This window comes from Bos indicus x Bos taurus, chromosome 18, assembly GCF_003369695.1.
Source record: "Bos indicus x Bos taurus breed Angus x Brahman F1 hybrid chromosome 18, Bos_hybrid_MaternalHap_v2.0, whole genome shotgun sequence".
Classification (NCBI taxonomy): domain Eukaryota; kingdom Metazoa; phylum Chordata; class Mammalia; order Artiodactyla; family Bovidae; genus Bos; species Bos indicus x Bos taurus.
Window position 1 is genome coordinate 11,203,755 of NC_040093.1, and position 15,536 is coordinate 11,219,290.

General features: G+C 56.5%; 1 protein-coding gene across 2 annotated transcripts in view; it reads right to left on the reverse strand.

Annotated features, from left to right (window-relative positions):
* The window catches only part of BICRA (BRD4 interacting chromatin remodeling complex associated protein), a 74,448-nt gene continuing 58,912 nt past the window's right edge, over nt 1-15,536 (reverse strand). The window contains exons 7-15 of one of the 2 annotated variants that reach the window (XM_027515324.1): nt 14,992-15,168; nt 6,165-6,809; nt 5,817-5,997; nt 5,405-5,514; nt 4,253-4,314; nt 3,036-3,184; nt 2,829-2,923; nt 2,519-2,621; nt 1-2,033 (exon numbers count right to left, since the gene is read on the reverse strand). In XM_027515324.1, the coding sequence (XP_027371125.1) occupies nt 913-2,033; nt 2,519-2,621; nt 2,829-2,923; nt 3,036-3,184; nt 4,253-4,314; nt 5,405-5,514; nt 5,817-5,997; nt 6,165-6,809; nt 14,992-15,168 (2,643 nt within the window). In that variant the 3' untranslated portion in view covers nt 1-912. The remainder of the gene's footprint in view (nt 2,034-2,518; nt 2,622-2,828; nt 2,924-3,035; nt 3,185-4,252; nt 4,315-5,404; nt 5,515-5,816; nt 5,998-6,164; nt 6,810-14,991; nt 15,169-15,536) is intronic. The other variant, XM_027515325.1, reaches the window with a different exon arrangement.

Below are 15,536 nucleotides of genomic sequence, written 5' to 3' on the forward strand. Positions count from 1 at the left end.
TACAGTTTTAAAAAAAGGATCGCTTTTTAATTTACAAGAGTTCTAAATGTACAGAATTCTCCTTTTAAAAAAATCGTTATACACAATAAATACAGTACAAAAAAATTTATCTTACAGTACTAGTTTTGTCTCCAAGATTTCAAAATCTGGCGCGGATGGCTGGCGGCAGGAAGAACAGAGGGGAAGACTGGCTGGGGAAGGGGGTAGAAGGAAGATCCCGGTTTTGTTTGGGAGGTGCTCGGATTTCAGTCGAGGGACTGGAGGCTTTTGAAATCTTTCTCACTCGAGCACATACAGAGGGACATAGGACACGGAGAGGGATACACACATACACACACACACACACGGATGTGACACGGGTGCCCGCAGGCACGCACTGCCAGGTGGGGGGTCCCGGGAGGCAGGCTCACGCCGCCCTTTCCCTGCGTTTCCTGTCTTGGCCTGTGGGGGGCGTTGGAGAGACGCGGACCCTGCCAGCGACGGGTGCAGGGACAGATTGAAGCCACGCGGGCAAACCGGGTACCTGGATGCGTGTGAGCGGTGGGGACCGCCAGGGAGCCCTCCTCCCTGGCCAATGCGCACGTGTCCCCCGGGCGGAGGGGCGGGGCGTGGCTGGAAATGGGAAGAAATAGGAAACGACACACCAGGATTACCCCCTCCTTTGGCAGGGGAGACCTTGTACATTAGAGCCCCCCTCCCCGAAATCCACGACCCCACCCAACCACCCGGATGACAGGAGGTGGGGGGGGGACGAGGCCTTTGTGACTCAAATAACTTAGGCAAGAAAAACTCAAGGGGTCCCCGGCTCGTGTACCCCAGGAGGCTGAGGTCAGACGCCCGGCTGTCCCCCTCCCTGCTCCCCGCTGCGTCCCTGCGGAGAAAGGGGACAGGGAAGGGAAGTCCAGCCCAGTGTTATCTGTTCAACGTCCTGGTGCCGAGGCCACCGTTGTGACTGGAGGGCGGGTAGGCTTCCGGCCTGTGCAGGGGTGTCGGGGAGGTGGGCGTGACGGCCGCTGGGGTGGCGTGGGAGTACGGGGGTGCGGGCGTCCGGCCGGGGGCCTGTTGGAGGTTCAAGATGCTGTCGATGGCGCTCTGCAGGTGTTCTGTGAGCGTGTCGTCCTGTGGGCTGTCGCTGGAGAAGCTGGCCTGGTCCACGTCGGGCGACTCGGACTTGCGCCGCTTGGCGGGGGGCAGCGGGGGTGCCTCCCAGCCGGGCTCCCGGCTGCCGCTGCCCTGCCCGGTGCCCGCCGCAGGGTCAGCCGGGCCGGCCTTCAGCATCCGCTGGTACAGCTCGTCCTCCACCGCCGCCAGCTCGCGAATGAGCCCGCTGGTGGCCTCGTCCACTTTGGTGGGCAGCGGGGCCGGGCTGCCGCCCCGGGCTCTGCCCACGGCCGCCGCCGCTGCCCCCTCGGTCACCCCGACACCTGGGGCCTCCACGTTCTCACGGTAGGTCTTGCGGAGGGGTAAACGGGGGCAGTGCGGGGCCGGCTGCGGGGGCTTGCGGTCAGCGGCCGCCGCCGGCGGTGGCGGGTGGTCCACCGTACCGTTCATCTGGCCCGGGGCGGGGGGCGGCGGCGGGGGCCGGGGCGGGGGCTCGGCCGCCTTGAGGGAGGTGGGGGGCGGCGGCGGCGTTTGGTGCACCGGGTCCAAAGCCGTGTTGTGGACGACCTTGCTGAGCCCAGCTTCCTGTTTGATCTTGAGTTTGAGCCCGATGCGGCTCCGGGCCTCGTAGGTCTTAATGGGCGGCCGGTTGCGGGAGGGCATGGGGCCGTCCTCGTCGGCGTCCAGGGAGGAGGCGGCGGAGGACGAGGAGGACGAAGACAGGGAGGACGAGGAGGCCCGCGCCCAGGTCACGGAGGGGGAGCCGCCCACGCCGCCGTGCCGGATCACCAGCTTGGTGGGCAGGTGCAGAGGGGGCTGGGCTGGGGCCCCGGACGCCGAGGATGGAGACGGGCCGTGGCCGGGCAGCCGGTGTCCCTCGGAAGAAGCGGCGACGGGGAGGCCGAGAGTGCGGGAGGAAGACACGTACTCATCTGTAGAAGGGGGCCAAGAAAACCCTGGGGGTTAGCCAAGGCAGGAGGCCCCTGCAGAGCTGAGAGGAGCCGGTGTCCACTGAGTACTGACCATCTGCCGGGCCCGCTAAGCCCTTCACTCACGAGGACACTGCTAGGCAAGACCCTTTCCCCAAGTTCCAAGTCCCCGTAATATGCCAGCAGCCCTGGGCACCGGACAGAGGATACCACCTAACTTCTGCAACCCACTAACTTCTGCTGGCTTCACCCCAGTCCTGGCTCTGCTCTCCCGCTTTTCTGTGCCCCCGGGGGTGGCAGAACGTTCCCTCCCTCCAGGTCCAGGATTGAGGGGGCGAAATGGACACAGGATGATGGGATGAGCAGGAAGCGGAGGTCCACTCTCAGGGCTTTCAGGCTGGGCTCGGGCGCCGCCCAGTGGCAGAGTGAGGGAAAGCGCCGCACCCTGCGGAGGCGGCGGGGACCCGGCTCCCTCCGCTCTCACCTACCTGGCTTCTCCTTGGCCAGCTGCTTGTCTAAGGCCAGCGTGGTCTTTTCCTCTTGAATGAACATTCGGTCGATCATTACCATCTCCGCGGAGGGGCTCACCCTCTGGGGGCAGGGAGGGGGAGAGGCAATTAGATGAGCCAGTGAAGAAGCGAGGTGGAGGAGGGGACGCGGTCGCCAGGATGGATGGGAACAGATTCCCAACTGTCCTTCTTGTGATCTGATCCCTCCCTCCCTCCCTTCTTGCAGCGGGGGGGTGGGGGTGGGGGAAGGGCAGGGTCCCCCAGGAAGAAAGGTGACAGGCTACCCTACCCGGGACTCCTCCAGCAGCAGGAGGCGGTATTTATTGAGCATGGCCTGGGTGCGTTTCAGCAGCTGCGTGGAGACCGTCTCGAACTCCTCGTCCACTGCGGAGGAAGAGGTCCAGAGACCCAGATGTTGGGGAAGGACCCACAGTCAAGGGCGCCTGCACCCTGTATGGTCCTCACCACCCGCCTCCACACCCAGGGGAGGCCTCACCTTTGTGGTAGTCGTTGGGGGAGGGGAGGGCACCCTGGTAGACATGATAGGGCAGGAGGCGGTGCAGGGCATCCTCGAAGGAGGGGAAGGCCGTCTTGCAGTCAGGGTGCAGGACGGAGCCCTGATGTTTGTGCAAATGCTCCAGGAAGCTGGGAGGGTCGGGGGAAGGACCACACACACAGACAACTCGTGGTGAGGCCAGGAGACGGCAGAACCGGACCCTGAGCCCCCAGGCCACAAGGCAGACAACGAGGAGGGAAGGAACGCTGCAGAAATACGTGTGAACGTGTGCCTGGCCTCCCTCACTGTATCTCAGGGGACAACCAATGGCAGGAAGTGCTATCCTAATGCCCATTTTACAGATGAGGAAACTGAGGCCTGCGAAGATGAAGTCACGGATCCAAAGCAGCTAGAGGCAGCGCTGGGAGTTAGATGCCAGAGCGTGCGACTCACCTTCCATGCAATACCATCTCCTGCCACTTGGGGTCAGCATGTCCCCGCTCTACCTGGAACCCAGCAGCAGGCTTGGGGAGGCGGGCAGGGAGGTTGGGCCCTTGCGTGGTTGGTTAATAAGATCTGCTTTCTCACTGAGCAGTAGACTATCGCCTACTATGTATGGCTGTCTCTCCCACCAGACATGCTTCCTTGTCTGTACCCAGTGCTGAAGGCCAGCAGCCCTCACACACAGTGGATGCGGGACCTGGTCTGTCCAGTGTTTCCAGAGTCCAGCATAGGACTGGGCACCCGATGAGGATCTGACCAACACTCTCAGTGGACGGAGGGCAGGAGAGAGGGACAGAACACGAGCATCCAACACGGACCTGCCCACCCACCCCAACAGCCATCCGTCCAGCCATGCACCTGCCTGGGTAGCGTCCATCTATCCATTCACACTGGCCCCCAGGCATCCCTGCGTCCACCTGAACACACACCCCCCAACCCCCGGACAGGAGACACTGCCTGCCAGCTGGGTCCGAGGCGCTCAGGGTACTGCGGTGACCAAGCCACACCAAATATCCACCCCCGCCCGCTTGAAGCCAGCAGCCTAGCTGCCCCACGAATGCTGCTAACACAGCCACAGGGAATCCTCGTCATTCAGCCTATAATCACTACTATTCCCACCCCTCTCCCTAGAGGGGGAGACGGAGGGGTCAATGACACTTCCCGAACCCACAGCGGGGGACAGTGCCAGGCGAGGCGGCACACGCGGAGCTCACCAGGCTTCTTTGCTGGGCTGAAGCGTGGGGGGTTTCTTCAGGCTGCCCAACTTGCTCTCATACTGTGGGGGAGAGAGAAGCCAGTGAGGGGGGGTTTCGCGATGGAGGAGCGTTCCCTTGGCACCTGAGCCTCTCTACGCCCCAGCCTGGGACAAAGATGGGAGGGGCTGATGTCACCCGAGATGGGGTCCCGGTCCTAGCTGCAGGATTCCCCACCCAGCACACTCAACCTGCGGGGAAGGCTGGGGCTGGATCCAGGGCTGGGGGGACACAGCAAAGAGAGGGTTACAGGCAGGCTCAAGCCCCAGGCGTCCACCTGGGTCGCCTCCTCCAGCCCCTTCTCAGGCTTGGGTCTCTCAGCTTCCACCTGGTACCTCCCTCCCTGCCCATCAAAAGGCCCACAAATCCCCCCTCCTTGTCCAGCACCTGATGGGCACGGCCTCTTTCCTCCCACCCCTGCCAAAATCTCTACCTTGACTTCCCTTGTCCTGCCTATTCTTCCCTTTCAGGCTCTCTTGAATCTTGTCTCTGCCTCAGTCTCCTCCACCTTCCCTGCCTATGCCCCTCTGGCCTGGGTACCACCATCCTAGCTCTCCTCTTGACCACATCCTCCCCTCCCCCCACCCCCATCACCACCTTCTCTTTTCTCTGGCTGCACTGCAAGGCATGTGGGACCTTGGTTCCCCAACCAGGGATTGAACCCATTCCCCCTGTACTGGAAGTGCGGAGTCTTAACCGCCAAGGCAGTCCCTCTGCCATCTCTGACTCAGTGTCTTGCTGGCCACCCTGCCCTGTCCTTCCTTTTAGGGTCTCCCCCCCGCCTGTCCTGAGCCAACACAGTCCCTTCTCCTGCAGCCTCCATCTCTCACCTGCTCATGCCCCCAGTGACCGCCTGGGGTCTCTCTCAGGCCATCTCTCCCATCCTCATTCTGTCGTTTCGGTGTTTGGGGGTGGATCTCGGTTCAACTGTCTTGGTTTCCCACGTGCCCCAGCCTGGACTGGCCGGATGTCTTACTCCCGACCTGGCTGTGTCTCTGCCCATCTCTACCTCCCTGCCTGCCTGCCGGCCGGCCTCCCCTTCCCCTCCAGCCCCATCACAGTTCCCCAGCGACCAGGCCTGGGCCCTAGCCTGCCACTCTGGGTGCCCCTTACCTGCAGCCCGGAGGACTTCCCTGGCCCAGAAGGGGCGGCCTTGGCCACGGTCAGGGTTGGGAGGTTGCTGGCAAAGGCTTTGCTCTCGGCAGGAAGCAGAGGAGGCAGGCCTGGGGTGGAGGTGTGGGCAGACAGGGCTCAGGGGTCACGGGCACAAAGGCCCCCCCAGAGACCCTGCACCCCCTACTGCTCTGGTTCTTGGGCCTCGGGGGCTATGGCGGCCCCAAAGTGAATGCACCTAGAGGGGATCTGGGGAGTACAGCCCGCCCCCCTCCACCGTCCCTGTCCCTGGAGATCTGGGTGACCCTTGGGCTCCGGTGCCCACAGTTCTGGCCCACATGTCCTCCCTGTGACTCCCACCCACCTGCTTCGGGCCCCTCCATGGCTCCGTTGCGGGCTCCCTCTCCCCTACCTGTGGTGGCCATGGGCGCTGGGGCAGGGGGATGGCTGGGGGTGGTGGGGGTCCCGGATGGAGCCTGCCCACTGACCAGCACGGAGGCAGTGGGGCTGGCAAGGGGTCCCAGGCTGGCGGAGGACTGTGGGGCGGTGGGGGCCCCCACGGCCTTGCTCTGGAGAATGATCCCAGACGGCACCTGAGGAGGGGGACAGGTGGTTTGGGGCAGGGGAACACGCTAGGAGCAGGGGCAGCCAGGAACCAGGAACGGGGGTGAAGAGAAAGCCAGAAAGCGGGAGGGAATTGGACTGGCAGGGAGGGTGGGGGTGTGGCGTGGGTGGTGGGCTGGCCCCTGCCTCCAATTACCTGGTGAAATCTCTCGAGAAGAGCCTTCGGCTGGGGCAGCGCCGGGAAGGGGGTGGTCACCATCTGGAAGGTCCGAGGAGGCGGTGGGGGGGGCGCTGCGGGCTCAGGGACCAGGTGGAGGGTCGGAGGGGGCGTGGGGGATTTGTGGGGCCCCTGGCTGGGTGGGTACTGCAGCTGGAAGTCAGGCGGCGTGGGGGCTGGCAGCCGGGAGGACGTCTCGGAGGAGGAGGTGGAGGCGACCCCGACAGTGGAGGTGGAGGCCGGAGGGAGGTGGGGGGCGGGGGCCAGTGGCCCCTCCAGAGGCTGGGATGGGGGTCGCAGTGGGGGCTGGGGTGGGCCTGGGACGGTGGGGGCCGGGGTGCTTGTGGAGGGGGCGCCGCCCAGCTGGTTCTGGATGACAAAGATGCCAGGCAGGGTAGGGGGGACCTGGGGAGGAGGGCAGGGGTGCAGGGCGGGCTCTGAGGGGGGACGGGACAAGCTCTGAGGCTGGGAAGGGGGGCGGGAGTGGGGGCGAGATGGGGGGCGGGACGGGGGCCGGGCCGGGTGAGGGGACGGCAGGTGGGGGCTGTCCCCCAGGGGGGCCTGGTGAGGTAGTGACGGGGAAGAGGAGGGGCCGGGGCCCTTCAGCGGAGCCGCTGCGGGGATCTGGGCAGGGGAGGAGGGAGAGGGGAGGGGGCGGGGGTCAGAACCAACCTTGGCTCCCCTGGCCCCAAGACACTGGGGACCCCGGCCACTCCCGCCCGGAAGCCCTGCCCCCCTTCTTGGCCACCCCTTGTCCTGATCCCCGCCCCCGCCATCCTTCTCACCACTCCACCTCCATCCCCCACCTTGTACCTGCCCCCCACCCCCGACCTGTCCACCTACCTCATTCCCTCAACCTATCCCTTCTCGACCCACCATCTGCCCCCCCAACTCCGTACCTCTGCCTTCTGATCTCCGCCCCTGCCCCCCAGACCCCCCTCCCCCCAGAGGAAGGCGAGCTCTGCAGGCTTTGGGGGCAGCAGCAGAGGAAGCAGTGGCGGCGGGAGCACCACACCAGCTGCCTGCGGCAGGTAGGCAGAGGGGGCCAGGGAGCAGAGCACAGCAGCAAGTGCGGAGGGGTGGGGAGGGTGCCGGGCTGACAGTCCAGCTGACCCAGGAGAACAGACACCAGCAGGGAGACTGCGGCTGCTGCGAACTGGGGGTGGGGGTGGGGGCCAATGGTTGAGGAGGGCACGCTGGGAATGGGGGAGCCGGGGATGAGGATGGAAACCAAGGGTCAAGGTCAGGGTCGAGTCCCCCTGGATGCCAGCACATGAGTTACGAGTCCCCTTCTAAGTGTCCATGACCTGTACCTGTGGGGTCATGGCTGCATGGCTACCTGGGGGTCGTGGAAACCTACAGGTATGGATGTGAGTGTGTGCGTGCATGTGTGTGTGTGTGTATCAGGCTTGCATATGCAATCTAAGCACTAGTCTGTAACACGTACACAGTGACCTCACCTAAAACACACCTCAGTCAGGGCACCCTTCTCCCCCTAAAGGTCACCTCTCCAGGAACCTCAAACCTCAGCAGCTGCTATTGAACCATGGGCAACAGCTGGGCACCCAACACTGAACTGGCACCTCTCTGCTCTGGGTCACAGAATCCACCCCACAGAGAGCGCCCACTGACCCAGTGCTTGCGGCTGGGAACGTGTACCCACTCATGGGCTCTCTCCATGGTCCTGAGAGCTGTGATCGTATCTGACCCACTTCACAGATCAGACACTGAGGCCAGGGAACCAAAATGACCGGTCCAAATGATACAAATGAACTTACAACACAGAAAGAGACCCATAGACTTAAAAACCTAACCTACTGTTTCCTGGTTGGGGGGGGGCGGTGGTGGGCAGGGGGAAGGAGATAGTTAGGGAGTTTTGGAAGGTCATGTATATACTGCTATATTCAAAATAGATAATCACCAAGGACCTACTGTAGAGCACAGGGAACTCTGCTCAATGATATGTGGCAGCCTGGATGGGAGGGGAGTTTAGGAGAGAATAGATGCATGTACATGTATGGCTGCTCACCTGAAACCATCACTAAATTGTTAATCGGCTATACTCCAATACAAAATAAAAAGTTTAAAGTTCGGAAATAAATAAATAGATATTAAATGAAACAAACAAAACAGAAGAGCCTCGAGTGGACCTGGTAATCTCGCCTGCAGCAATTTGTGATCAGGAATATTCAGGCTCTTGCTCACAGGGCTGGCCACCGTGGGACTATTTACAACAGAGAAAACCAGAGAAGAAAGCTGGTGGGAGCCGCAGGCGAGGAGCTGACAGTGAGGACCAAGGGGGCTGTCCCGCTTGGCACTCTCCCCTCCTAAGCACAGGCTTCAGAGGGCACGATGAAGTGGCAACACAGACCAGATGCTGAGAGAGAATGACAGCGATCCACAACACGATTGCTAGACGGCTGGCTGCATCGCATTATGGACAGTGAATTTGATAACAGTATTGTCACAATGCTAGAGGCACTGGATCTGATGACTGCAGTGGTTGAGTGAGAGGATGCTCTTATTCTCAAAGACAGAAATAATCAGATTAAAATATGAAGGGGGTGCAGAAGCATGATGTCTGCAATTGACTCTCAAATGATTCAGGAAAAGAAAAAGGGATACATGTTGCGAGGGCCGTGGCTAAAGCTAATGTGGCCAAATATTTACAGTGGTTAAATCTGGGGTGGTCCCCAGCGATCCCTGCCTCCCTGTTTTCAGGCTCCAATCAGGGGTGGCCCCTAGCAATCCCCGCCTCCCTGTTTTCAGGCTCCTCCCACACTGTACCAGGGTTGGTCTCTGCAGCCATAGGAACTCAGCGGAAGTGATCACATGTCACTTCCAAGATTAGGTTATAAAAAAGATTGGCTTCTCTCCTGGGCAGCTCCCTTGTTCTTTTTCTAGTCGATTATGTGCTCAGGGGAAGCCGACTGTGGATCATGTGGGCCGCCCTTCGAGGAGGCCTCAGTTTCTCTCTACGTAGGCCCTCTCCCACCAGCAGCCTTACCAGTGCACCATCTTTGTTGTTATTCTGGCTACACAGTGCGGTATGCGGAATCTTAGTTCCCTGACCAGGGATCAAACTCTTACCCTCTGCAGCAGACACACAGAGCCTTAACCACTGGGCCACCAGGGAAGTCCCACAAGTGCAGCATCTTGGAAGCAGACTGTCCAGCCTGGTCGAGCCTTCAGATGACTCAGCCCTGGCTGACACCTTGACTATAATCTCCCAAAAGATCACACACCAGAACCTCCCAGTTAATCTGCTTCCAGATTCCTGATCCTTAGAAATCACGTGAGGTAAGTTAATGTTTGTTGTTTGAAGCTGCTCAGTTTTGGAAGAAAGATAATCCGTTACACAGCAACAGATAACTAAAACATCTGCTTAGAGTAAAGAACTCACATGGGTATTATTCCCACATTCTAGTCTTACAACTTTGCTATATGTTTGAAACTAACTAAAAATGAAAAGCTTAAAAATAACCCCCAAATTGAAAAATATTTTAAAAAATTCTCATCCTCAATAAAAATACAGGGACAAATACACACACACTCCCCCCAAACCAAGTCAAGAAGCAAATGACATACTGGGGGAAATAGTGAGAGTCCCTTGGACAGTAAGGAGATCAAACTGGTCAATCCTAAAGGAAATCAACCCTGAATATTCATTGGAAGGACTGATCCTGAAGCTGAACCACCTAATCTGAAGAACCCATTCATTAGAAAAGACCCTGACGCTGGGAAAGATTAAAGGCAGGAGAAGGGGACGACAGAGGATGAGATGGTGGATGGCATGACTGACTCAACAGACATGTGTTTGAGCAAGCTCTAGGAGACGGTGAAGGACAGGGAAGTCTGGCGTGCTGCAGTCCATGGGGTCGCAAAGAGTCAGACACGAGTTAGTGACTGACCAACAAGACAGCCTAGACAAAGCTCATCTCTCTCATATAAAAAGAGCCTCTGGAAATCACTAAGAATAACAAGCAGTGAGAAAAATGGGGGCAAAGGATATGATCAGACACAGTGTAGAAAAAGAAACACAACAGGCTTAAATAGGTCAAGAGATGCTCAACCTCCCTTGTAATAAGAGAGATGCAGATCAAAGGTGCCCTATGGAGCCAAGTTCAGGCACACATTACAAATAAGTCATATGTCTCACAAAGGCACTCGCACATTGCCTGTGGGAGTCTAAGCTGGCACCATTTGCTACAGCCTCAGAGGAATGCAATTCAGCAGCTGCTGTGCAAATTCTAAGTGCACCTGTGCTTTGATCCAGCAAACAGGCTTCTGGGAAGTGACCAGAGAGACACATGTACACGAGATGACAGATGTTCACTGCAGCTCTATGTGAAGGACCAAAGCCTAGACGTGGTCTAAGCGCATCAGGACAGCACGTCCGAGGATGAAAGCTCATCCAGCCCCATCTACACAAAGGAATACTTCTCCACTGTAACAAAAGGACCATGGAAACGCCCCACGGGCTACCCAAGAACATGGATAATGTGCTACCTGCTGGGTAGAGAGAAATGTTAACCTATATTTGCACAAGGCTGTATATGCACAGAACTGGAAGAAAATACAAAAAAGTTAAGTGCTGAGGCTATGGGGAGGGGTTGGGAATGCAGGCATGGGGTGGGATACTTCCCCCCATACCTTAAAAATCCTTTTTGGAACTTCCCTGGCTGTCCAGTGGTTAAGACTCTGGGCTTCCACTGCAGGGGCGCAGGTTCAATCCCTGGTCAGGGAACTAAGATCCCATACACCACAGATAAAAAGAAAAAAAAGATTAGAAAAAAAAAAAACGGTTTTTCATGATTGAACCATGTGAATATACTACCTAATGTCAAAAGGGACAAATGTTTGAAATGGATGAGAAGAAGAAAAGCAAGGCTAAAAGAAGACTTCATACCAAAAATGCTGCCAGCAGCTTCTACACGCTGGTATTTTGGGTGATTTGTTTTTCTTCTTAGTTCTTTTCTGTATTTTTTAAATCCTCTAGAGAAGCATGAAATTATTTTTATAATTACATTTTTTTTTTTAAAGCTCCCACATGAGTGGACTGTTTACTGAGAGATTCCAACTGCCCGTGGGGAGATGGGAAGATGTTAAGATGTTCGAGTCAAGCAGAATTTGAGAGAAGCACAGGAGTGGGGGGGCATGCATCTTCCCACATGGCAGGCAATGAGCGGGTCGCTGATCTGGGGTTGAGGAAGCTGACAGAGGCCTTTACCAGCAGGAACCTCATGAAGGAGCAGCTGGATTGGTCCATAACGTGCTTGGGCAGTGCGTACTGCCAACCCTCCACATCCACGGGGGCTCACCCCATCAGATACCAAAATCCAGGGATGCTCAAGTCCTTTATACCCATGGTGCAGTATTTGCATATAACCTACACACAACCTTTCACATATTTCAAATCACCTCTAGATTACCTATGATGGAGAAGGCAATGGCAACCCACTCCAGGACTCTTGCCTGGAAAATCTCATGGATGGAGGAACCTGGTGGGCTGCAGTCCATGGGGTCGTGAAGAGTCGGACATGACTGAGCGACTTCACTTTCACGCACTGGAGAAGGAAATGGCAACCCACTCCAGTGTTCTTGCCTGGAGAATTCCAGGGGCGGTGGAGCCTGGTGGGCTGCCATCTATGGGGTCGCACAGAGTCGGACACGACTGAAGCAACTTAGCAGCAGCAGCAGCAGATTACCTACAATACCTAATAAATGGCGCTAGTGGTAAAGAACCCACCTGCCCATGCCAGAAGCATAAGTGACGTGCATTCAATCCCTGGGTTGGGAAGATCCCCTGGAGGAGGGCATGGCTACCCACTCCAGTATTCTTGCCTGAAGAATCCCATGGACAGAGGGGCCTGGCGGGCTACAGTCTATGGGGTCGCAAAGAGTCAGACATGACTGACGTGATTTAGCATGCATGCACACACGCACAATGTCAATGCTATGGAAGTAGTTGTCTGCATATTCACATGGTGCTTTTTGGAACTTTCTGGAATATTTTTCCCCGAATATTTTCCATCCACTGGTGGTTGAATCCAGCGGAGCAGAATCTGCAGATTCGGAGGGCCGACTGGATACCCTCTGATGCAGCAATTCTATTTCTAAACATTCACCCTATGGGCATTCTCACGCACGAGCAAAGTCCGGTATAAGAGTATGTATGTATGGGAATGTTCGTTAGCGATTCCATGGGACTGGATACCTTAAGTGTTCACCAATAGGGGACTGAATAAGTGAAGTCTTGCACATCTACAAAATAATAAAATAAAGATCTCAAAAGGTCTGGCAGACTAAGGCCCAGAAGCCAAAGGTGGCCTGCCGCCCGCTTGGCCCGACCATTTTGGACAGCCCGCAAGCTAAGAATAGTTTTTACGCTTTTAAATGGTTGAAAACAAGTCAGAAGAAGAAGAATATTCTTTGACTCGGGACACTGATAGGAGATTCAAATTTCAGTGTGCATAAGTAAGGCTTTATGGGAGCCCACCCACGCTCATTCATTTATCTAGAGCCATTTCTAGGCTATAGTGACAGTCCCGCAAAGCCCAAAACGTTTACTACTGGCCCTTCATGGAAAATTCGCCGGGCTTCTCTCTCACACTCCAGGACTTTCGACATGTCGGTCCTGTTGAAGCACGTTACATACTCTAATTCATTTATTCCTCACAACAGCCATTGTGCTCATACCCATTTGTCAGTTCAGGAAGTTGAGGCCCAGGGAGGTTAAGGGGCTTGGGGGAGGCTCCATCTTGGTACTGATGGTCACCCAAGGAGCGAGTCCAGACAAGCACCTGCAGGTATGTGGCGCTGAAGTGGTAGATCACATACGTGCCTTGCCCTGCTCTCAACCACAGCACTCAGAAGGGCTCCTACCAGCCCCGAGCTCCAGCTGAGGATGGAAGGCTCGCAGAGGGGACTGCCCTTGCCCCAGGGACCCAGGCCCACGTCTGACCACCCAAAAACAGTACTTTCAACCTGAGTCTCTCCTAGTCCAGGTGGCCCCTGGCCCCTGCCCTTCCTTCCTGTATAGAGATGACCAGAGGAAATCTTGGCCCCTGTCCCTCTGGACTGACCCGCGCTTGATGCCACAAACACAACAGCTAAAACAATCATTTGTTGTTGAGTCGCTAAGCCACGTCCAACTCTTTTGTGATCCCCATGGACCGAAGCCCGCCAGGTTCCTCTCTATCCACGGGATTTCCCGGACAAGAATACTGGAGTTGGTTGCCATTTCCTTCATCAGAGGCTCTTCCTGACCCAGGGATCGAACTCGCCTCTCCTGCAGTGGCAGGCAGGTTCTTTACCACTGAGCCACCTAGGAAGTCCCCAAGTAATAATAACAATAGCAAATATTTTTGGACTGTTTACTCTGTGCAAAGCACATAGCAACTCGGTTACTCGTCCTAGTAGACGTATAAAGAAACTACTATCCCCATCTTCCAGGTGAGGAAACTGAGGTTCAGCAGTTACAGGGACTTGCCCAGGGTTAGCACAAGGCCTGGCACATACTTAGCGCTCTCTTTTCCCTAAACAACAGTTGATGGAATGAAGAAGCTGGTTGCTTCCAGTCACATGGTGAGTAGCAGAGCCTGAGAGTGAAATCATGGCTATTGACGGGCAAAGTCTAGCTGATTTTCTGCCTGCATGGCCCTCGCTCATCTTATTTCCTCCTCTTTCTGCCTGTCCTAATCTACCTACCCATGGATCCTTTTTGAACAAGTGCAACATCTGTCCCTCCAGAATAAAAGGGGCCCATCCCAACCTCTCATATGCTGATGTGCTAATGACTCATATGAGACAAAGTCTATTTCTCTCATATGTAAAGAGTTTCTACAAACCAACAAGAAAATGACCAGCAATTCAAATTTGAAAATGGCCAAGTGTATCAACAGATAATTCCACAGAAAACACAAATAACTCTAAATCTATAAAAATCTGCCCAGCCTCATTTACAGTAAAAGAAATACAAATTAAAACAGAAGAAGACACTGTTTTTCACTTACCCAAGTGGCCAAGTTCAATATCACTTGAGGGTGGGGGCAAACAACCAGAGATCATATACTGATCAACCACAGATAATCCATTAAACCAATTTATACTCTACAGGGAGCAGTTTGGCAGTATCTGTCACAATTACAAATGCATATGCTCTCAGACCTAGCGATGTCCTTTTAGAATGTATCCAACAAAGAGACATATGTACAGAGTTGTACTTTGCAGCCTTGCTCATCCGACAGCTAAAGACCAAAAGTGAGCTAAATTCCCGACAACAATATCTGGTTACATAAAGGGCACCCCCACACAATGGAGTACTATGCGATCATGTAAAAGAATGGAGTACAGTCTCCAAGATGAACCTCTAAATGATAAACGGTGCAGAATGCATGTAGAGTATTGCTTTTGTTTTCGTAAAAATGGAAGGAAAAGAACCCTGTTGTCTTTTTGTTTGCCCCTTCGTAGGAAAGGAGTGGAAGAAACCCCCTTGGGGAGGGAAAGCCAGGCTCGGATCTAGACCTCTTGGTGTCTTCCTCAAAATGTGAGATACTTATCCAGACAGGGAAATGATCATTCTAGGACCTAACCATGTGTCCCTGACTAGAGTGTGGTCTCAAGCATCCATGGCCATCAGGAGACCCTCAGGAAGCATCTGGGGAGCCAAGGAGAGCACCGCTTCCCAAGCCAGCGAGACAGAGAGGCAGGCAGGGCAGCCAGAGAGCGCGTGGAGAGGGTGGGGAGGAGGGGCGAGGGGCAGGGCTGGTCTGCGCTGGGACAGAGGCTGCTGGGGTTCGTCTACCTGGGGGGCCGGCGCCGGGGAGGCCTGGCTGTCGGGGGCCTGAGGGCCAAGGCCAGCTCCTTTGGCGACAGGGGTGGTCGGGGCTGGGTCTTGGGCGGGAGGCGGGGCGCTGACTATGACCGAGGCGGGCACGGAGAGGTGGGGGCCCTCTGTGGAGAGGGGCTGCTGGCTCCTCTCCTGCAACGGGCAGCCCACAGCGGGTCAGAGGCCACCCCCACACACCCAAGGCCTCTACACCCCAACTCCCTGCCCCCACGGGTGCTCCGGAGAAGGGGGTAGTGGGAACCAGTTAGAGGACACCCAGAGGCTAGACACCGAAGTCAGGGGATTGGGAGCCCCCAGAGTCCAGGGGGCTTGACCTGGGGTAGCTCAGTCCCCTTGGTTCCATGAGTCATCTTCCGGCTCCACCCCAGCATCCATCTCTCCCGCCCCGTCTGTCTGTCTGTCTGTCTGTCTGTCTGTCTGTGTCTCACCTGCTCTCTCTCTTGGACCCTTCTCCAACCCTCCAGCAAGAGGGCCGCCTCTCTGTCCCTCCCCTCGTCTGT